This window comes from Mus caroli, unplaced genomic scaffold, assembly GCF_978045245.1.
Source record: "Mus caroli unplaced genomic scaffold, Mus_caroli_1 scaffold_14, whole genome shotgun sequence".
Lineage (NCBI taxonomy): Eukaryota > Metazoa > Chordata > Mammalia > Rodentia > Muridae > Mus > Mus caroli.
The window spans coordinates 73,471,839-73,494,800 of record NW_028227269.1 but is presented as its reverse complement, the minus strand read 5'-3'; the positions used below and the strand labels follow the sequence as shown (position 1 = coordinate 73,494,800).

General features: G+C 37.1%; 1 protein-coding gene across 1 annotated transcript in view; it reads left to right on the top strand.

Annotated features, from left to right (window-relative positions):
• The window catches only part of Kcnh5 (potassium voltage-gated channel subfamily H member 5), a 286,479-nt gene that overhangs the window by 173,643 nt on the left and 89,874 nt on the right, over positions 1-22,962 (top strand). The window contains exon 8 of the mRNA XM_021179089.3: positions 2,631-2,830. Within this exon, the coding sequence (XP_021034748.1) occupies positions 2,631-2,830 (200 nt within the window). The remainder of the gene's footprint in view (positions 1-2,630; positions 2,831-22,962) is intronic.

Genomic DNA, 22,962 nt, shown 5'->3' with positions numbered 1-22,962 from the left:
TCCTCTTAGTCTTCTCTGATAAAATATTGAGTTGTTTTTCTATGTTTCCTTGAAGTTTGTGCAATTTCCTTACAGGCTTTAAAAAAATATCCATGGCTGTGTATAAACTGATTACTACATAGTCAGTTATTGGCACTTGATTTTGTCCTTTTTCATTAGTTGAAGATATGGTTTTGTTTTTGTCTGTCTCAGAAGTTTAGCATCTTCTTTGTGGCTGCAGTTATTTCAGCTGTGGATGAGAAATTAGGTTCAGGTTAGCCACAAGTCTACACTGGAGTACTCCTGTCTCTCAAGGGTTGGGGTGAACCCAGATACCTCATCCAAAGTTATCGTTGTGTAGTCAGAAGCCACAGGATTATTCTGTCTCTCTCTGGACTCCACGCTGAGGGGACTGTTCATAAGCTCCCATGAGCCTTCCATGCTACAATACTATTGTATCCAAACTCCAAACTTTTCTGGGACTCATCTCAATGCAACCTAGAGTCACAGTCCATGCAACTGCACTCTGTGGGTGGTGTATTCTCGCCTTGTAATCCCTTAAACTACACAGAGGTAATGTCCAGAATATAGATATGTTTTACTGGGGCCTCAGGTCTTTGTCTGACAGCAGGACAGATCCAGAAGTGGGCATTAGCTTTGGTATAGAAATTTAAGATCTGATGGCTAATTACACATAAAGGATAGATAATTCTATGACTACTGACAAGTTTTAAAACCTGGGAATTATTACAGAACATAATTAGTGCACAGTCTCATTACTGTGTAGTTATTCATTATTTCTTTGAAAAAATTCACTCTGCCTGTTTCTTTTCTGAAAACATATTTGCATATTATAAATGATTATTCTCTATTAATTTGTTCATCTTGTTGCTGTTTCTGTATTTAAGCACAACAGTGATGGACAGGGGATATCATATCTATGATTACCTTTATTTGGGGTGGGGTGTTGCTTTTAAATAGTATTATTCTAACTTTTAAAGACCCAATTTAGAAATATTTCTACTCATTTTTATTTAAAAACCACATATTTAAAAAAGTCATCCTTCTCAAATCCCTAATAACAACAACAACAAAAAATAAAAACTATACAAAACAACATCCTATGTTGTGGAATTACATGTTACACTCAGAGGAGAACATCTGATTTCAGAGAAACAATGACCCTCTACCCCCCACTAAATATATATACTAATATATATATACTTATATATATACATATATATAATATATAAAAATAAACTATACTAAAAATATAGATAGACAGGATTCCAAGTTGCTTTGCTAGCTAGATTTTACATTATTTATTTCTGACAGAATTTGGCTGTGAAACTTCAAAGGCACATAGCTCATGTTTTCACTCAAGAAGTGATCTTTTTTTTTTCCCTTCAAGTGTTTGGAAGATGATAGATAGAAATCATCTCTGCTGATCACACCTGTTGGTGAGAAGCTTCTAGAATTCCTGCACTTGCTACATTGTGTTTATTGAAAACCAGAGTACAGAGCCACCTGATTTCAACAGTGTTTCCTGCTCATAAGAAAGTGATGGGGAGGAGGTTATGCAGGATAGAACTGTGGATGCATGTTCCGTTGGGGTTTGAACCCAGTGACTTTTACAAAGTTTTCCCACAGTAGGTCCTTGATAACAGACTTACTGGGTCAAGAGAGAGGAGAGCCGGTATAGTCTAGGTTCATACCTAGGCAGCACTCATTTCCATTCATAGGTCCCTGTAGACAAATCACAACCATTGCAAAATGATGGGCTCAAAACATGTCTACGTCTTTCTGTACTGACAGGAGCGTAATGACTTCATCACTCTGACAGTTTTATTTCAGCTTTTAGTTTCATCCCTGCTTATCTACACAAAGTTCCAAAAGTGAAACTTTAGTTTGTCCCCATCCGTGTATTTCTGATGTTCTGTCAAAAAATATTTACAACCAAAGAAGTACTCTAAAAGCTGAGGGAGTCAGCTGGAAGAGAAGTGTGCACTTCTAAATGAGACTTGATTAGGCTTCCCTTGGGAGGGTGTAGCTGGGGGAACAAAAGGCCAGAAATGCTGCAGGCTCGTGGAATGGCATAGTGGGTAAGGCACCTGCCACATAAGCCTGATGACCTGAGTTCTATCCCAGAGCCAATGGAAAGGTGAGAGGAGAGAACTAATGCCACAAAGTTGTCCTCTGACCTTTATACACATGGTTGTGTGTACATGTACATGCACATGCACGCTCGAACGGGCACACATACTCAAACACACACACACACACACACACACACACACACACACACACACATGCTAAAGCACACACAGTAATAATAATAATAAGCGAATAGAACGGGGCTAGAGATTTTAACAAATTTATAACCTTGTGCCACTTGATTCTTTATGAAATATTCATGTCGCTTTCATGGCTCTCCATGTTGTTTGGCATGGCAATGCCCACTGAGTGCACGACTCTTGTTCTGTGGTAATCTTTCTAGAGAGCATACCAGGTACCAAGCAGTGTAGTCAGGACTTCCTTCATTTATGTTAACCTCCTGAAGTTAACCAAGATATTTCTGTAACATTATTTACTGATTTAGTCAATGTAATTTTTTTCACTTGAGATATCTATTTTATTTCTATTTTTTTCAGCTCTTCTTTATGCAACTATTTTTGGAAATGTTACCACAATTTTCCAGCAAATGTATGCCAACACCAACCGTTACCATGAGATGCTGAATAATGTTCGAGATTTCCTGAAGTTATATCAGGTCCCAAAAGGCCTTAGTGAACGAGTGATGGATTATATTGTCTCAACATGGTCAATGTCAAAAGGCATCGACACAGAGAAGGTATCGTAGTTTTTTTTAATTATTATTATTGTTATTATTATTAGTTATGTTTAAGCAGGATATTTAGATGTATGTACATTTCCCATTCACAATTCCCCTGTGCAATTGCTTTAAAAATGTTACTATAATTTTTGCAAGTGACATTTCAATCAATCACATTTATTGAGTGCTCAGAAGGTGCGGAGTATCCAATCATTAACAATCAATTAGTACCAGTCATGATATTCAATCGAGAAAATTTAGTTTCTGAATACAGCTCATTGTTCCATTCCCCTGTGATACTCTGATTAACACTTAGTATTTTCTGCTAAACTCTCTGAGCAAGCACTCTCCTAAAAGAACTGTTGTCAGTTTTCCCTTTGACTTGCTGTCCAGTTAAAAATATCAGGGGCTGGGGACGTGGCTCAGCAGTTGAGAGAGCTTTCTGCTCTTGCTACCATCTGGAATTATGTTCCTAGTATCTATGTCTGGCAGCTTACAGCTGCCTGTAACTCTTGCTCCAAGAGATCACAACCCTCTTCTGGCCTCTGTGGGTATCTGCATATACACACATACACACACATTCACACACTCATACACACACATTTTAACAAGATTGCCTTATTTGGTATCAATGGGAGGGGAAGCCCTTGGTCCTGCAGAGGCTTGATGCCCCAGTGTAAGGGATGCTAGAGGGATGAGGCAGGAGTGGGTAGATGAGAGAGTACCCTCTTAGAGGCAAAGTGGAGGGGGGAATGGGATGCAGGGTTCACAGAGGGGAGACCAGGAAAGGGGACAACATTTGAAATGTAAATAAATAAAATAACCAATTTTTTTTCCTGTTTATGTAGCCAGTCTGGTAGTCTATGTCTTTTTACTGGGGAATTTAGTCCATTAATATTAAAGAGATATTAAGGAAAAGTAATCGTTACTTCTTGTTTTTTATTAGATATTTTCTTTATTTACATTTCAAATGCTATCCTGAAGTCCCCTATATCCTCTCCCCACCCTGCTCCACAACCCACCCACTCCTGCTTCCTGGCCCTGGCATTCTCCTGTACTGGGGCATATGATGTTCACAAGACCAAGGGCCTCTCTTCCTATTAATGGCCTAATAGGCCATCCTCTGATACATATGCAGCTAGAGATACAAGCACTGTGGGGTACTGGTTAGTTCATATTGTTGTTTCTCCTATAGGGTTGCAGACCCCTTTAGCTCCTTGGGTAATTTCTCTAGCTCCTTCATTTGGGCTGAAGAGATGGCTCAGCTGTTAAAGGCTAGGTTCACAACCAAAAAGCATTATTTTTAAAATGGAAAAAAAAAACCCAGAATGAAACTTCCCTGTTATAAGTGAAATTTTTGTATTATCTTCTATCATATTTTCTTCTTTGCTTCTATCACATGCATAAGCAATTTTTAATCTTTCCTTGGTTTTTAATACAAGTAATAGAGACCTACCTCTTGCAGCTATTCCCATGTCTCATTTCTTGTTTTTGAGTGGGAGCTGCTTCCTCCCCACCACCATCTATCTTATCCTTGGACAAAGAAGAACCCAAAGTTGCCCATTAAGAGCAAATAAAGTCTCCTCACAGTCTACATACAAAATATATTTTTATATACTTATAAAAATATGGGTATATTTCTCTATACCATTTGATTAACATAAAATGAAAGGGATATCAACTAGAGCTGGCACACAGTAAGTAAAAGCCAATCCTGAGTTATTCCACTTGATAAGCATCAGTGAAGACTGTTTTTTGTAGAGCACCTACTTCTGACATCTGACAGTCAAATTGCAAGAGACTTTCCTTGCCATTTCTAGGTGGTATGTGTTTTTTGTCATGTGTGTGCATATGTGTATGTGTGTGTGTGTGTGTGTGTGTAAGTCACCTAGTTAAATGACTACAGAAGAAAAATCAATGAAAGTATATTTCTTTGCAACGTGATTAATATTCATTGATATGTGGCTAGTGGGGAAACATGCACAGAACCTTTGCCACAGAGACAAAAAGGCCAAATCACAAACACTGTTAAGGATGTTGAAGAAAGGAAGCATTTATATACTGTTGCAATGGGAATTAGTACAATGGCTATTGAGCACAGGATATTCCTTCAAAAAACTAAAACCAGATCTGCCACAGGACCTATCTGTCCCACTTCTGGGTAACTATGAACAAGGGAAATGTCTGCACTCCCATGCTTACTGTTGCACTATTCACAATAGTCAAGGTAAGTAAACATTTAAAGAAAAACAAGGAAATCCTGTTATGTGAAACAAAATGGGTGGGGCCAGAGAACATTATGTTAAATGAAATTAGACCTAGAAGAACCTAGAATGAGAAGAACTCATGTCATCTCCTATTCAGAGAACTCAAAAAGACAATTTACATGTAGAATGGCAGTTATCAGAGAAGGGGAAGGGAGAGGAGCAGAGAGGTAAATCAGAAGGAGGTTGGGTAAAGGTTCCGAATCACACTTCGAGTTGCTCTTGAAAACCTAGGAAAGCAGATTTGAGTTGATGTGACAAATATAAAAGCTTTGCTGTGTGTGCATGTGTGGAACATGCCATGAGTAATGATCCCTTTCAACCTACTAGGGAACTCCCCACTCAGATCAGATGCATGTTAGCTCCGGTGATAATGTACATGATGAGAACAAGACACAAGCCAATTCTGGGCATGGAGAGGCTATGTGAGGATTCCTAGTAATTACATCTGCAGTGAGACCATGTTTAAAAGTGCTTCATGCCATCTGCTACCAAACAAGAAGAAAACAAAAATCTATATCCACTTCTGTGACATAATCAAGAATCTAATAAGAGAACAGAAGACTCACAGGCCTGCTGGTCATCTTGTTAGCTAGTAAATAGTAAATATAACATATAACATTAAAGTACAGGTAAAATAAAACACACACCATTTAACATAAAGATGTTGACAAAAAGCAACTGGAAAAATGTCTCAGAGTTTAAGGGCAGTTACAGCTCTTGCAGAGAACCCCATTTTAGTTCCCAGCTCTATAATAGTGAGTCACAACTCTCTGTAACTATAGCTGTAGGGCAGTGGTTCTCAACCTTCCTAATGGTGCAAGCCTTTAATCCAGTTCCTCATGTTCTGGTGGCCCCAAGCCATAAATTAGTTTAATTGATACTTCATAGCTGGAATTTTGCTATTGTTATGAATTGTAATATAAATATCTGTGTTTTCCAGTGTTCTTAGGTGACTCTTGTGAGAAGGGTGTTTGATCTTGGCCCTCAAAAGAGTCAGGACCCAAAGGTTGAGAACCATGGCTCTACAGGGATTTGATACATTTTTCTTGTCTCTATGGAGCCCCCCACTAACACACACACACACACACACACACGAGAGAGAGAGAGAGAGAGAGAGAGAGAGAGAGAGAGAGAGAGAGAGAAACAGAGACACACATACATTAATAAAAATAAGTTAAAGAAAAATTGAAACATTTTGAGTAGAAATTAAGCATCACAGCAAAAGTGCAAAATCAGTTTTTATAATTTGTAAAATATTTTTATAAATCAGTAAGTTTAAAATACATTGGCAACTAAGTGAGCCAGAGGCATGATTAAGGTTATTTAGACACTGAAAAATGTAATGTTGGTTGCATTATGCTGACTTAGTAAATTAGTGCTTGCAGATTCTCCTCCAATAACTGCGACTTCACTAGCACTAAGCATTAACTAGGTTTTCAGTACCAGACATGGCTTTACCCTTGTTGAGTGTGTCTTGAGTCCAATTAGAGAGCTGTTGGCTAGGTATCCATGCCACTAATGTACACTTAGGGTCACTGTTCCAGGATGATTGTTAATGTGGTTCACAGGCATTGTAACTGGTGGTGCCTTCCTCCTTTGGAAGCTCTCATAGCACCTTCTGATACTATGAAAGCTAGTCCTCAGAGAGGGATCATTTGGGTTACCAACATGACAGCTCAAATGGGAGCTAGACAATGAGGACACCAATGATAATGTTAAACTGGACAGAGTTTAAGCCATAACACTACAACCTTACATAAGGAACTACAGGCAGCCAAGAAAAACTGGGGGTGGGCGTGGGAAAATGCTCTTCCCCAGAGACCAGCACACTAATTGGCTGTCTGGTGCCAAACAATCAGCCCTGAAAACACAAAAGATCATACTGACTGAACAGGTTATATTTGGGATATATATGCATACTTATTATATATGTGCCTGTAATAACAATTAGTGAAAAAAGAGGTCATGAATTGGAAAGAGAAAAGGAAAGGTTTATGGAAGGGGGTGGGGTTGAGGCAAAGGAAGGGAGAAATATTGTTACTAAAGTATAATTTCAAAAAATATAATCTGAAAAAAAAGGGTGTATCACTAGTATACATTAAACAGAGCTCACCTTCCTCTCTAACAGAGTAAAAAATCAAGTCATTAAGAAGCCATTTTTAGGCAGATACAAAAATGCCCCATTTTTGCAAAGAATGTATTGCCTGGCTCTGGCTCTACTGTGTAATTCTGTATACTGTGTGAATGGGTTGAGCATTTTCTAAAGCAATTTGAATGAGCTAATATGTATTGGGGCTGGCACTAGAGCTCAGCCCTGTGGCTTTCTAGTTTTTTGTCTTTTGTTATTGCAGTGATACCAGCCCTTGTTGTGACTTTAAAGGCATATTCTAGTAACACTCCAGTGTCCCAGTTCACCACAGACCTGATCTCAAATGAAAACTCTACTTTACAGGCCAAAGGAATCTGTCCAAGAATTAGACTGCTCCCAGTTATCTTTTAAAGATATGTTCTACTGATATTCCCCAATCCACTTGATGGAAGCTGCACCTTCCAGTTCCTTAGGACAACCCCCATTAGCCCTATCTACCTTCACTTCCCTTCGCTTCCATTGTGGTCCCTAGATCCAAGCCATCATCTTGCCCTGTGAGAATTACTGCACCAGTTGACTTAACTGCTCTGTGCTTCTGTGTAGGATGTTCTCAGCATAGCAACAAAGAACTACGTGGCTTTTCTGTTTGTTGATCTCATCTTGTCAATATGTTTAGGACATTATATGTGATTCTTGCTACAAGTACTTACAGTGGAATTTATTAAAATTATCACAATATAATTGTGGAGTGATAAAATGAAAGGTGGAAAAGCAGTAATTATATCAGTCCTGTACTCAGGGTGCATCCATAGAAAAGAGTATCAGAATTTTTAACAATTACTCTCTTTGATTCACTGTTTGGTTCCTATATTCTTTAGTATGTGAAGTATGTTGTCTTAACATGTGTTTTTTATTGCATAGCTCACTTACATTGTCTTTAAAATATTTTTATTAATAGATATTATTATGAAATTTATACAAGCACACACTAAAACAAGGAAAATAAATGAAGCTCAATATCTTTTGAAATGTCTCTCTCTCCGTTGGTTCTAAAATAGTTATTTTTTTCAGCTCTGTGTACAATGGAATTTAATGATGCATTGCAGCTAATTAAAGAAAAATCTTTGCTCCAATTATTGTGATTTCCTCCTAGCTTCTCCACATACTTAGTTTGTAGATTTTTGAATTTAACATTAACACACGAGCAAATTAATCCCAGTGATTTAAGTCAGCCTTAACCAGCTTCTGTTCAGTCCAATTACTATATTCATGTGGGGATTAGAACATTTTTTACCAGGGAAATTTGTTGTAGGTGATTTTTTTCCACTGGGCAGTGTCTAGACTAATTTTATCTACTGGACAACACTTTATTGACTATCAATCATTACAGATACTTAGTATCTTTTTAATTTAATAACAAAAATCCATCTTCTGCTCTTTGCCACTGGCTGACATTTTGTACTTAAAAGAGAAAGGGTTGGAATAGGGGGATTTAAAACAAAAGAAGATTATGGGGAACAATAGAATGGATGATGACTAAAGCTCATAAAATTTATCCTGACATTTGAAATACCTTTCAGGAAAACAATTCAAATGAAATAAGTGGGCTAGAACTATATTTTCAATTTGCAGGATGACTTATAAATATGTACAACTTATATAATGTTTTATCGATCAGGTAACTCTGATTACCCTAGAGTGTCCATGGCCTCTTTAACAGGTTGGATATTAAACGCTTATGATTTTTATTTACAACTTTTACTACCTTTCTAGATCTATCACTAATTTTAATAAGCAGTATGAATTCTCAGATCACACATTGTATATTATGTAGTCATTACATCTCTCTCTACGTATATATGTAGACTAGAAAAAAGCTACAAAGGATTAAAGAGACCACAGCATCCATGGAATTCAACAAGGCCTTAATGGCCCCCTAGACATAGGCTGATGCAAATAAAAAAGGGCAATTCAAGGTCACAGGGTTGATCCTGGCATCAGCATAGACTGTAGCTTCAGACATAAGATGCAGAACCAGATCTAGCTGGCCTAATGAATGTATTTATGGATGGCAATTTCGGTAGGCAGTGGCAAAGACACAGATCTCCTGGAACGTTCAGGAACCCTCTTACTGTCAGTTGTATGATGTTTCTTGGCATGGTCAGGTGACAGGCTCATAGGAGCTGTTGTGATTTCAGTGTTAGGTGTCATTTCTATTGTGTCCAGATGGGAGTATTGTATGTGTCCTCAGTCTGGTGTATTATTTTTCTGCCTTTTTTTATTGCCTTATCTCTGTTCCATAATGACAATGAGACACTCCCCTTACACCTGGAGGAAAATACTGTACTATACCATCCTTCATAAAGAGCTCTGACTAGTGTGCTATGCTGAATTTATCCTATAAATATATCACAGGGATATGAGAAAGGCAACCTGGCTCAGGCTGGAGATTCAGTAGAAGTATTTTTATCTTTGGTTTAAAAAAGGTAACAATTGCCACAATGCAGTTCATGTTAATCTGATCAATAATTGTGATCACCTTCCAACTAGATATTTCAAAGAAATAGCATCAAAGGGCAAAACACTTACTCAAAGATGAACAAGGTGGTATACAATTCTGACCATATTAACATATGACAGACAAATAAAGAAAATGTAAATATTCTATCTAGTTAAGAAGAGTGTTGGAGAGAGGGGTGGAAGGTAGCTTCAAAAAACTGAATCTATTTGAAGAACAGATCTCTCTGCTTCAGAAAAAACTTATTTCTCAAATGAAGGATTTAGATATACACAGCAGAATGCAGACCCAGTGCACTCTCAGGTCCTGCACACTACTCTTGCTGCCTCTCCACTATCCAGTTCTTGTTATCTCTACTGAATGAATTTAGGTGGAGCACTCAGGCATAGAGTAGAAAACAAGACTGTATTTTATAGGATGACGTGAAGCGCTCCCAAAGATGAGAGACAGCTCATTGTATAGGAAAGTATATTTACGGGGTGAGACTGGACAACAGTGAAGGAATCACTGTGCTGACCTAGAGGTTTAAGTAGACATGGTGCTATTTTTTTAAGGACCAAATAGCTTCCTGAGAGGTGGTTTTCTGTGCAAGGTGATTGACAGGACTATTTGGATTAACTTTTAAGGAAGAAACAATGTTGTGTCTTTTTTTTTTTTTTCTTTCTTTCTTTCTTTGTTAGAACACCTCCAGCTAGATAGTAATCTTATCATTGTCCTAGAAGTTCAGAAAGTCATGTTTCTATGCAGGGACTCAGATACTATTCTTTTGATCAGTTTCTGCTTTTACAAGCTGATAAAGAGGTGGGAGGAAGAGAGAGGGAGGAAGGGAGGTAGGCAATGATAGAGAAGGAAGGGAGAGGAATTGGGGGGAAGGGAAATAGAGAGAGATGATAGGTAGGTAGATAGATAGATAGATAGATAGATAGATAGATAGATAGATAGATAGATAGATAGATAGACAGGTGATTTTTAGACGTTGATAACATGTCAGAGAGAGAGAGAGAGAGACAGAGACAGAGACAGAGACAGAGACAGAGAGACAGAGAGAGAGAGAGAGAGAGAAAAGAGAAGGTGGAGTCCTTATTTCCCTTAGAACCTGCTCCTATGTGAACACTTTCCTAATACTGACTCTGAGAGCACATCAGTACATCATAATATCTGTGCCACTTGGGGTTCTACTATTTTTCACACCTAGTTCAAGAACAGACATTTAAAAAGTTCTGCATGAAATTTACAGAAAAAACTTGTTTTCTTTTTCCATTGGTGTGTGTATGTGTGTGTGTGTGTGTGTACATGTCTGTGTGTACATGGATGCACATACATGTGGAGGCCTAAGCTTTATGTTAAGAACTAACCTTAAGTGTTCTTCTACCTTCCTTATTGAGGAGGCAGCACCTCTCAGTCACATCCAGAGCTCTCTAGTGTGGATGCTGATTCCTCCTTCTCTCATCAGAATTATAGACCAACTTCCCTACACATCCAGTATTTTTTGTGGGTTCTGGGGATCTGGTTCAGGTCCTAACATTTGCTAGCTAAGCACTTTAACTACTGAGCCATCTCTCCAGCTCTGTTCTTGGGATTCTTTTTGTTAACGTACTTGTACGGATAGGTTCACAAGGATAGTAACTAGCTTACTGAAGATGATAAAAGAAGTACTCACTTAAAAATACCATGGATTTGTAGATTCTCTGATGGAGTCAAGGTAGGCCAGCCATGGAATGTTTCTCCTATAGGCCTATGTTAACTGCTTATTGGACAAGAGACTAAATGCCTATTTCACTGTTTAAAATTAATTAATTGATTAATTAATTATTAAGCAACTACACGTTTCACCCTAACTTTTAAATTTAGAAAAATCTTTTAAGTTTTTAATCTAACCATGGTAAAGGAACGCCACAATCATCACCTTCACACGTGTTTCTCAATTGTGACCTCCTAAAGAACTAACAGGGAGAATGTGGGCGTGGGATGGCCTTTTCTCCCTTTTAGCTAGCCTTCATTCCTAGCTAAGAAAGTAAATTTCATGTGCAGCTTCTCCCATGGAGCAGAAGTTGAATAAGATAGCACTCCAGGGCACATTAGAGGTGAATATAAACACAATATATTATATTCACATATTAAAGTGTCATAATGAAAATCATCATTTTTATAATTATTACACATTAATAAAAATCCTAGAAAAAATAAGGAGACAGAATGGTCTTAGTAAACACACAATAGAATTATTATAGGCAAATAGGAATGTTAATAATTTCTGTAATAATAATTTGGAATACTCAAGTGTGAATTTTAATTTCTCATGGCTTTTGAGAATTCTTAAATACATCCTTTGTATTACTGTTGGCTAATATCATTACTTTTAAGCTTTGTGCATGTCCTCTAATAGACAATGTTCTTTTGCTATGCTGATTTTAAGGAAGAAGCATATTATAGGTTAGTTAAGTCCAAATGACTCAAACATCTCTCTCGGAATAATACTAAACAGAATCTTTATATTTTTGCTTTATTCTGTTCATACTTTAGTGTAACAGTGCAGACTAGTTTATACTTCATTTTCTCACCATTTGGCCATTAGCTTCTGAGGAAGATCACAAGGAATCATATGATAGCTATAATAGAGAAAGGAACAGATGGAGTAGTCCATATGACGCCATGATGACTTTGTAACTTGGCTTCATCTAGACTACAAGCACTGGGTCCCATCCTTCTGGGTCCGCATCTCTGGGTGTGAAGAAATAGAGCCACATTTCTGACCTAGGTGGCTAGAGCATAAAAAGGGGTCACATCATGCCTTCAGGGGGTAGGCAGTAATAAAAGGGGTGAACCATTTCATTCACAATGATAATCATACTCATCTTTTCCTATCTAGTCATAGGCTACAAAGTTTGCCATATGGCTAGCATCATTTTTTTGGTCTTGAAATTTAGTGAGCATGCCATTGTATTTAAATATACAGATGGAACATGACCTGCACCATAATTTAGATAAGCAAATGTTTTCATATATGTACACATTGAAAACAAATATGTAAACATATTCTAGACTGTGGAGAAAAGTTAATGAGTCCAATTTGTGTGCAGACCATGCCATACCGTGAGTTGGTGTCTCTATTCAGCCTGTTATTTTATTCTGAGCTGCTGATGGGTCTGTTTTCAGACTCGACCCCAAACAGAGCAAATTCCCAGCAATAGCACCTGCTTTTGAGTGAAATCATTAGGTTTCTTAGAACTGGAGACATTTTTTTAAATTAAAGGTAGAATTATGCAATCAGATTTTATGACTGCTTTACTTAAAATGTGTATTCTTTTCCTGGAGTTTCTCTTACTAATATTGCCATGGTTTTACGTGCTGTTATTTTTAAAGAAATTATTTATTTTATTTTATGTATATGTGTGTGTGCATCTCTGTGTGTGTATGTGATCCATGTGCATGCAATGCTAGCAAAGGTCAGAAGAGCACATCAGATCCACTGGAACTGGAGTTACAGATGGCTGAGAGCCACCTTAAGGGTGATGGGATCTGAACCTAGGACTTCAATTCAAGTGCTCTTAACCACTGAGCCATATCTCCAGCCTGATTGTGTTGTTGTTTATTATTTTCCTTCAATGGTCCTGTGACTTCCTTTTCTCTACCCACCTCCTATCTCTTTCTTGAGTTTTAGGATAATGAATAAAGGATGCCTGTTTTAGGTTCTGGCTGATTTAAAGAATGATTTTATTCATTCTTTAAAAACAACATTTACTTTGTCATGCTAAGTAACCATGGGCATCTCTGCCTGACACAACAGGAAGTAGAGAGAAGATGGATAAAGATGTAGGGGCTGGATACCTTAAATAGAGAAAATAGTCTCAATACAAAATAGTTCTCCTTTTAGCTGTGTGTTACCCTCTGATGTTCTGGAGCCCCTCCTGATGTGATTTTTCACATCAAGGAGAGAACCATATGACTGATAAACTTGATGGTTTTCTCTCAACTTTGCCTTTCATAAATCTGGAATTTCCTCAGGTCCTTCAGTTAATTTCCCATTTTCTCACATTCTCAACCTCCCTCATATTTTGGGAATCCTCAAGGATGCTTTCAGTTCTCTAGTTTCTTCCAGAGCATTTCAGTTGATAGGAGACATCAATTGAAGAGTATCTGTGTAGCAGCAGATTGTAGGAATAGCAAGGTACCCTTCAATGTTCATTTCTGCATAAAAAATATTGTCAGGCTTTGTAAACATGGTTGTAGAGGGATAAATACAAATAACACAATTATCACTCTTACGTTACTTGGAATTAATGAAAGGAGAAAAGACAAAAACTATGGAGAAAAGCATGTGATTGTCAACTGTGTTGATGCTTGGACTATAATACAGGTGCTATGCTAGAGTCTGATGAGCGAGATTAATCTAATTCAGTTTGGAAGGCTGTGTGGTGGAATTAGAAAAAAAGCATAATAGAATTTGGACACCAGAGATTGTTAGAAATAGAAACTTTGCTACCTTTCATAACCAAACTCAAATTACCTATGTGTTGATAGCCAAACAACTGGTCTAAAGATGGGAAATACTGAAGAGGAGAAAGAGTTGGGATCTTAGGACACTGTTAATTACTGAAAAATCATTAGTTACCCTTTATTATCTAGATTCAGCTAACTCTTCATGTTAGAAATTTTACACTTAATCCAATAACTATACCGAATGGTACAACAACTTATTGGTACCTAAATCTGCCTAAATTCCTTAACACATAATTGCTTAGAATATATTAAAATCATGTAGATCTTCTGACTTTGTGGTCATTAATCAGGGACTCCGGTCATATGCTTTAATGAGAGAACAGACAACACACAGCATCAAGGATATATTTGTAACCAGAGGACACTGTTATGACATCTCGCAATGGTGAGTTTGTTGGAAGAGTGGCACAGTCCCTTTATAAAAAGTTGACATGTGCTATTCCTGAAATGTGACTTTTCAGGCAAAAAAGAAAAAAATAATCTTGTGATTATATAACCATTTTATTTCTAAAAATGTTAATTTAATGGAAACAGATGACTTTTATGTAAAATTGAAAATAAGAGCCCGAAAAAGGAGAAAGTACATTAAATCCCTCATAATCTCATTCCTTATAAAACTACATTCTGGCACATTTACTTTGTATGGCTTCATGAGCATCTGTGTGTTGTAAATATGTATAGCCTGAAGGTCTTGCATTTGAAATGGAAAGCTGAAATTGGAAAGTCTTTGGACTTTGGGTATGTTTTAGATTTTATATATATATATATATATATATATATATATATATATATATATATATATATAATGGTATCTATAAAATTCATTTTGATTTCATGTACTTCTTAAGCATATAAATTAAAGGTAATCTTATATAATGTTGTTAGTACTTTACTGCAACCCATCTCATGAGTTCAAATGTAGAACTATTCAGTTGGCATATTATATTTCAAATTACCTTTTGATTCTTGTAACAGTTTGAATATATTTTGTTTGTAGAATTTAAGATGTTCAACCCCTGTTGTGGAAGCCTCTGTGTTCTTTTCTCCCTCCCTCCCTCTCTCTCTCTCTCTCTCTCTGTATGCATATCAATATATTTTTATTTCCCTGTGTTTATATATTTAAGATTTTTGATTTTTACATTAATATAAACAGTAAAAATGGAGGTTTCTGGATCATAGACTTTGAACAGTTCATAGGTTATGCTATGTTTATGGTTATTTCTTCTAAAATATCAAATTGAAACTCTAAACAATATAAATTTGTGTATGTTCTTCTTAAGAACATCACTCTCAACACTTGGTGTTGAAATTGTGAAATTAATAAACCAATTAGCAGCACATTCAATTTTCTCTTTCTTTCAACACATAATACAATTGCTGCCATTCATTACAACAGAGTCTGTCTTGTTGAACCAATGATTTTATCTGGATTACTTACAGAATAATGGGTTAGGGGTTACATATTTGTCTTATTAAGGATTATTATTGCTGTGAGAAAACACCATTACTAAAAAGCAAGCTAGGGAGGAAAGAGTTTATCTGGCTTACACTTCCACAATACTCTTCAGCATTGAAGGAAGTCGGGTCAGGAACTCAAATGGGGCTTGAACCTGGAGGCAGGAGCTGATGCAGAGGCCATGGAGGATGCTGCTTACTGGCTTGCTTTCCATGGCTTGGCTCAACCTTTCTCTTATAGAAATTAGGGCCATCAGCTCAGGATGGCACCACACACAATGGGCTGTGCCTGTACCCATCCATCACTAAGAAAATGACTTACAGCTGGATCTTATGGAGGCATTTAATCTGAGGTCCCTTCCTTTCAGAACTCTAGCTTGTATCAAGTTGATGTAAGATTAGGCAGTGCAAATGGAGCATATAGGTGACTTTATCAGCAAAAATCCACCCTTGCAGGCAGTTCTATGAGAGATACACTGCTTTTATAACCTTGGATAGTTGCCTGGTGGATCTTGTAACTTTCTAATTGTCCTCAGTCTTCTGAGACTCTCCTACCTCCAGAGGGTAATGTTTCAGTTCAAGGGAAACAGCTCCATGTACTTCTCCACACCAAGCATCAGGCTGTGGTAGACCAGCATGTCTTGTCATACCTTAACTGTTCTTGTTTTCACATGATCTTACTCTTCTGAGTAAGCTTTCTGCCTTAGCACTCACCACTCTCCTGTGGCTACTTAAATAGTTGGATAGTATTGTTCGACATATCTCAGAGCTAAGCTCTACCACAGAGGCAATCTGAAGCCATTTCTAGCTGCTGAGGTGAAGTATTGCTTGGGAGATGTAGTTGGTGATCTTGCACACATCCCTTCTAATACAGGCCAGAGGTTACATCAAGAAACCAATGTGAAGTTCTAGGGCTTCGACTTTGGGAGTAAAACCAGACACTGTGGATGGGATACAATGTGTAAGAGACTCTATCAGCATTGAAGAATCTCAGGTTCTAGTATGCTAGTCTTCCACTATAATTTTCAGATGATCAGTCAAACTTAAGAGTGGGATTGCATATTCTTTATTGATCTTTTCCATGGCTTGTAAGATTAAACTGTAAATACACTTGTTGAAAACATCTTATGAGAAATAAATATAGTTTTCTTTTAGTACCCAGGAAAATATCAGAAAGCTTGGTTTAAATGAATGGTTTAGTATTCTAACACTTGTAGTAAACTCCACCTTGACAACAAATGAAGAATTAATGGGAAACCTCCTGGAGAAAATGAGTCACTGTTGAAACAGAAACAGAGCAGTCCAGCTAATGGCCTCCACCTAGCTGCCTTCATTACAATCCCTTTATCTGAAGACAGTTTACAATGACAGTGCCTATAGAGATTTTGTATATCTAATCTAGTCATTATTTCACTTCAGAGCTCCCTGTAAAGTCTTAAGTCAATGGCCGTATAATTTTAGTATATTTGTAATAACATGTAATTCAATAAATCATAGGATGCAGCGTGACTAGAAGGTTTTCATGTATTCAGCCATTCTCAACACAGTTGAAGGTCCCCCTTCCATATGATAAAGAAGCAAAGCCAAAACAGCTCCTTGAGCTCTGTGTGCTTTGTATTGTGAATGGCAGCATGTCATTATCACGGGAGCTGTTTAGGAAATGATAACTGGTCCATGACTGGATAATTTTGTAACATACTTATACATGACTGAAGAAAAAAGTAGGAAATTCTCTTCAAAGCTGAAAGAAAATTCTCTTTTTTTAATGCTGAAAGCTGAGACCTGACAGGAAGTTTAGATAATTCACAAATTCTTTGAAGCATTGTTATTTACTTTGGAGATACATTTCCCTATTCTGGTACTCAATAATAAGTGTTCATTAAGCATCAGTCTGTATTCAGCACATTATTAAGTCTTTGGGATGGTAATGGTGACTATGAGACAGCTCCGGCCATGAAGCCCCCACTCTACAATGGGAATGACTAAATGAATCTTTGGACCTCCCAGAACCGGTTTTAATGTTGTGGCAACAGTACTGACCTAGAATAGGGCAGTACATGAAAGAATGTAGCTCAAGAATCAACTGTGCTTTGTAGGACTCCTGACTGTGGAAGCAGGTGTATTTTTGACTCTTTTGCCTGCTCTTGGGACTCTTCTCTTCTCATTAGTCTGCCTTCTCCAACCTCGCTGTGAAGGCTTTTGCCTTGACTTATTATATTTTCTTTTGTCATGCTTAGTTGCTGTCTTTTGGAGGCATGCTCTTTTCTGAAAGAGGGAGAACAGATCTAGGGAAGATGGGAGATGGAGGTGGGTGGGAGGAGTAGAGGGAGGGAAACCTGTAGTGAGATGCATTGTATACGAGAAAAATCTATTTGTAATTAAAAGAGGAATGAACAGGTTTTATTTCAAATGTATATGTATGTACATATACAATTAATGAGAAAAAGAGGCCATGAATTTGAAGACGAGTGGGAAGGAGTGTTTGGGAAGACTTGGAGGGAGAAATGGAGTATGCCACTTTATTATAATCTCAAAAAATAAAGTAAAATAAAATAAAATAAAAAAATAAAATAAATACAAAGTTAAAAAGAGCAAGAGAGCCCAGCCCCCCCCCCCCCAAAAAAAATTACCCAAGATGCCAGAGCTAAGTGGCCAAAACAATTTGATTCTGGCCACTTAGCTTTGAGAGTTAGACTAGAGTTCCAAGTCTACAGTTCATGCTTTAGGCCTTATATCACCTGTTCACTCATGTACTTCATACATAGTAGATCCCAGATAATACATCAGACACAGGAGATGAAGCTGTGAGGCAGATGGCAATCTTTGCCGTTATGAATCCTGTAAGTGTGTATGTGTTGGGGGGGACAGGTTTAAAAAGATAATAACCTTAATAATATTTTCCAATTCCCCAAGAAAGTCTCAGATGATTTCTGCAATGTTATCATTTGTGGTAGCAGGGCTTTTCTGCTAACTTCGTTTTCTCCCTTAACAGATCGAGGAATGATCTTTCCTCACCCTGATAATGAGGGAAATAGACTCTTCAGAACATACTGTGCTTTGGGATAAATGAAAACAATATTAATTCTTATGAATGTATTATAGTTACATGATCTCTGATTACTACTTTGCAAGTGTTCTGAAGTCAAGTAATAGCTATGGGTGTAATAACTTTTATTTCTAATTTTATTAATTCATAAAAGATACGAATTTTATTGAACTGAATTGGTCTAATTACAACTGGGAACAATGAAGCCTGGAATTTTAGTAAGCTTATCTGGCTAATTTGAAATGAATATTAGATTAATATCAGCATTTTTCCTAATATTGAGAAAATGTTCATACACTCATATTAGTGTTATGCTTAGAAAAAGCTGCTTGTATTTGTATAATTAGTAGAGAACATTTACAAATATATGCAAATATTATTTTCTTGAATTCCCTCAAGAAATTAAGTTCTTTTTAAAAACCATAATTTAATGAACCAATCGCTGAGCATCATGAAAACATAGTCAAAGCCAACAAGCATATGGTACTCCAAGGAAGCAACCAACGACAGTATTGATAATGGTACCACAAGCAAACCTGTTATTCATACAAACCATAGAACAAAACACACAGAAAAAGTTTTGGGCTTGACATCAACATTTGGTAGAATTTTAAAACTCATATTCTTGATGTTACATTTATTTGTAGCTGATTTGAAGAAGTGATTGTAATAAACTCTCACTAAAAACCTTTGTTTGGCTTTATGGGGGTTATTACAAATATTTAAATGTAGCAGAGATAAAAAAAAAATGAGCAAATAAATAAAAACCTCTTGTAGTCTAAATATGGCCTCCTGCCAATGTATTTCTGACGTATTTGAGACGAGACCAGTGAGCTGAGAGGGAAGTCATGATGTTGACATCACAAGCTCTGTTTTCTAGCTTGAGCTGTTACTTTAGAAGCCAGCTTTGGACTTTTGTTATGAGAGAGTTAGTGTTTACACAGCAATTATTTCCCAGTAGGACATTTTCTAATTCACTAAGGCTCATGCTTCTCTACACAAATTCTAAAGAAAAAGTTAAGGAAAGCCTTTGAAACAGCATCACATATTTTCCTTTAAAATCTTTGTAAGACTATTATATATTAAATTATGGAAGACAAATACCATACAGAATTTGTTAATGAGCTTCAGTGTGTCTATTTCATAACAAACTTGGAACTCCACAACAAAGAATGTCATGACAACTTAAGGATAACCTCTTACCATAGTAACCAAATATTTTCCCCTTAGGATTGTGCACATTTATGTTGATTCACACACAAAATTACAGGGTTCATATAAAACTAAAATCAATAAAAAATGAGATGCTAAAACACACATACAGGTGAAGTATGGAACATGACAAAACTGTCCAATGGCCTGGAGTGTCATTGCTTTGGATTTGCTCATATGGCTCTTTTGATTCTCTTGGCCGATGAATTCAAAAGAGAAACACTGTAGTCTATTAAAGGCGTAAATACATTTGTTCAGGTATAGATAACTATTATTTTGCAATTGATTCTAAAAAGGATTTGGCTATATGGAGATTTCTGCTTATAACATTATCTGGGATCAACAAACCTCTTCTACAAAGGACCAGAGAGAAAATACTTAGGACTTTGTGGGCCATGTGGTCATGTATTCAACTTTGCCAATGAAGCATGAACATGCCAATAATCATCGTATTATTGAATCATCGAATATCATCGTATCCCAGAGAACATTATTCACAGGCACATTCATCCATGTTCTGTGTTTTCACACCACCACAAAGTATCATCTCTTTTTTTTATTTATATCTTTTATAAATGTTAAAAAATACAAATCATTCCTTGTTCTCTCCACATGCACATTCAGGTGGCAGGCCATATTTGGCCTTTAGACTACAGTTTCCTGACATCATTTTTATTTGTTTTTATTTTTTTTTATTTATTTATTCATTCATTCATTCATTCATTCATTCATTTATTTATTTACTTATTTATTTATTTTCGAGACAGAGTTTCTCTGTGTAGCCCTGGCTTTCCTGGAACTCACTCTGTAGACCAGGCTGGTCTTGAACTCAGACGTTCGCCTGCCTCTGTCTCCCAAGTGCTGGGGTTAAAGGCGTGCGCCACCATGCCCGGCCTCTGACATCATTTTTAAATGGATGGCTTTCTGTCATTTTATCAGATATCTACCCTATTTAGAGTTGCAGCTTCTGCCATCCCAAAGATCATTTTTATTTGCTTAGCTTCAGTTTTCTTCACAGTCTTGTCATCACTTGGAAGCATTATAGATAAAGTTCATTTTTAACATTTGATTCAGACTACATATTCCATGTGGGCAGGTATTTTTGTCTTCTCAGTTCACTGTTGAATATGTTGTACCTTTAGAGTGGTGCTCAGTAAACTGTAGACATTCAATAAGTACTTATACTAACTGTGGTTATAGTTCTAGAGTTCACAATATATATAAGCTTAGAAGCCATTAGTATGTGAAACACTGGAAGTTCCTAAGTATAATAACTCAGAATTACAGACTAGACAGGGGGAGAAGGGTCAAGCCCTGAGCTACTCTGCACTTAAGACAACAAGCAGATAAGCAAGAGTCCAAGAGGAGGATAAGAGACATCTAGGAATTAGGTAAAGTGTGCAATTATTTGATTGAGTGGAAGCCAAGGCAGAAAGTGAGCAACCCTTCTGATGTTTTGTAATAGATAAATAAAATATAATGAAAAGTATCCTACTAAGACTTTGCCTCCAGGTTACAAGTGAGCTTGATGAAGGAGACTGATTAGGGTGCTAGAGACGGATGCCACCCTGGAGTGAGGTAAGGAGCACTGTGACATAATTAAGATGGTGTACTTTCATCAGAAGGATGATCACACCAACTTGTGAGAGTGGCCCAAGGTGATCCGAAAAATAACTTCAAGCACATGTGATGGATGGATCTGCAGGAGAGAAAAGAGCAGTCAAAAATGCCCATGGGATGGATGGTTACACATATGGGAAGAAATACAGTTAGGTATTTCTTTTGACCATGATAAGTTGGTACATTTATTCTATAAGGAAACATAAAGTAGAATTTGAGGCTCACATTGGCATGTTTTCTTTGGACTGGGATTTCTCAGATCCTGATGTTTTTGTGTCTGTCAGATGAATTTAAAAGTCTTCTTCCCTGTATTTGTTATCAAGCTTTGTAGTTGTTCTCCGTGGAAAGATTAGTCTGCTGTAAGGTAGCTTGTCTAGTCGGATGTCTCCTATCTTCTGATGATGAGAGGAAGTCTTCAGGCTGTGATTTACAATTAGAACAGGAAGGTCGAGGAAGGGGTGAATGCATGAAATAGTCCTGTTGTCAAATGTGAAGGTGTAGAAGTATGAGTGTTTACTTGAGACTAGTTCTAACCAGCAGCAGAAGTAGATTGACGTCATCTATCCAAGAAGGTAGAGGTTATATAAATATAGGAGTTTTTATAAATAATACAATGAGTGGAAACTAAAATGCATAGAGTTATAACAGAAATCAACACAATTCAAAATATGAAGAGAGGAGGGGTGATACATAGTAGGACAAAGCTGGTAGATCTTTAAAAAGTAATGAATTTCTGCTAATAGGTACTGTGCCTGAGTGTGACTATTGAACATTTACAAATATTTAATTCCACAGTGACTCCACTCTTCACCCATCTGTGAATGTTTTAATAAAGTGATCCGTGACAGTTTGTTTCTGATTTCAAGGAAATGTAGTCTTTTCTAATTTAGACAATCTGAAGCAGAAAAGCGATTGACAAAGGGAAAGCTAAGTGCAGAAAGTTGATGCATTCGTTATAAAGCTGAGGAAGATACCATAGAGGTTGAGGAGCAGAAAGAACATGAGCAGAGAGGAGAGAGTAGTTGGAGTAGCATGCTGGCAATGCTGTGGTGAACAGTTAAGCATGCTGTCAGGTGGGACAGGAGCCACAGGGGGAGTTGAGGCCTTTCAGAATGCTTTTCCAAAGGGCTGGGTGTCATTTGTGAGTCAGGCTGGGCAGTCTTTCAAATGACAACAAGGTTCTGTAGTTACAAGTCACTACAAGTAGATGCAAAGTAAAATTTCTTCACTGTACCTAGAAGTAGTTACAGAAAGAACTGGATTAGAAAGTCACTCAGGTCATGGGTCTACTTATTGGCCTTTGTAAATTAGAGCTAAGTGGAACTATGTTGTAATGCTTACAATAATTAAATTGTTGGTGTCATTTTCCTGTTTTCTTTTTAAAGGTTTATTTAATTGTTAAGTGTGTGTGTGTGTGTGTGTGTGTGTGTGTATGTGTGTGTG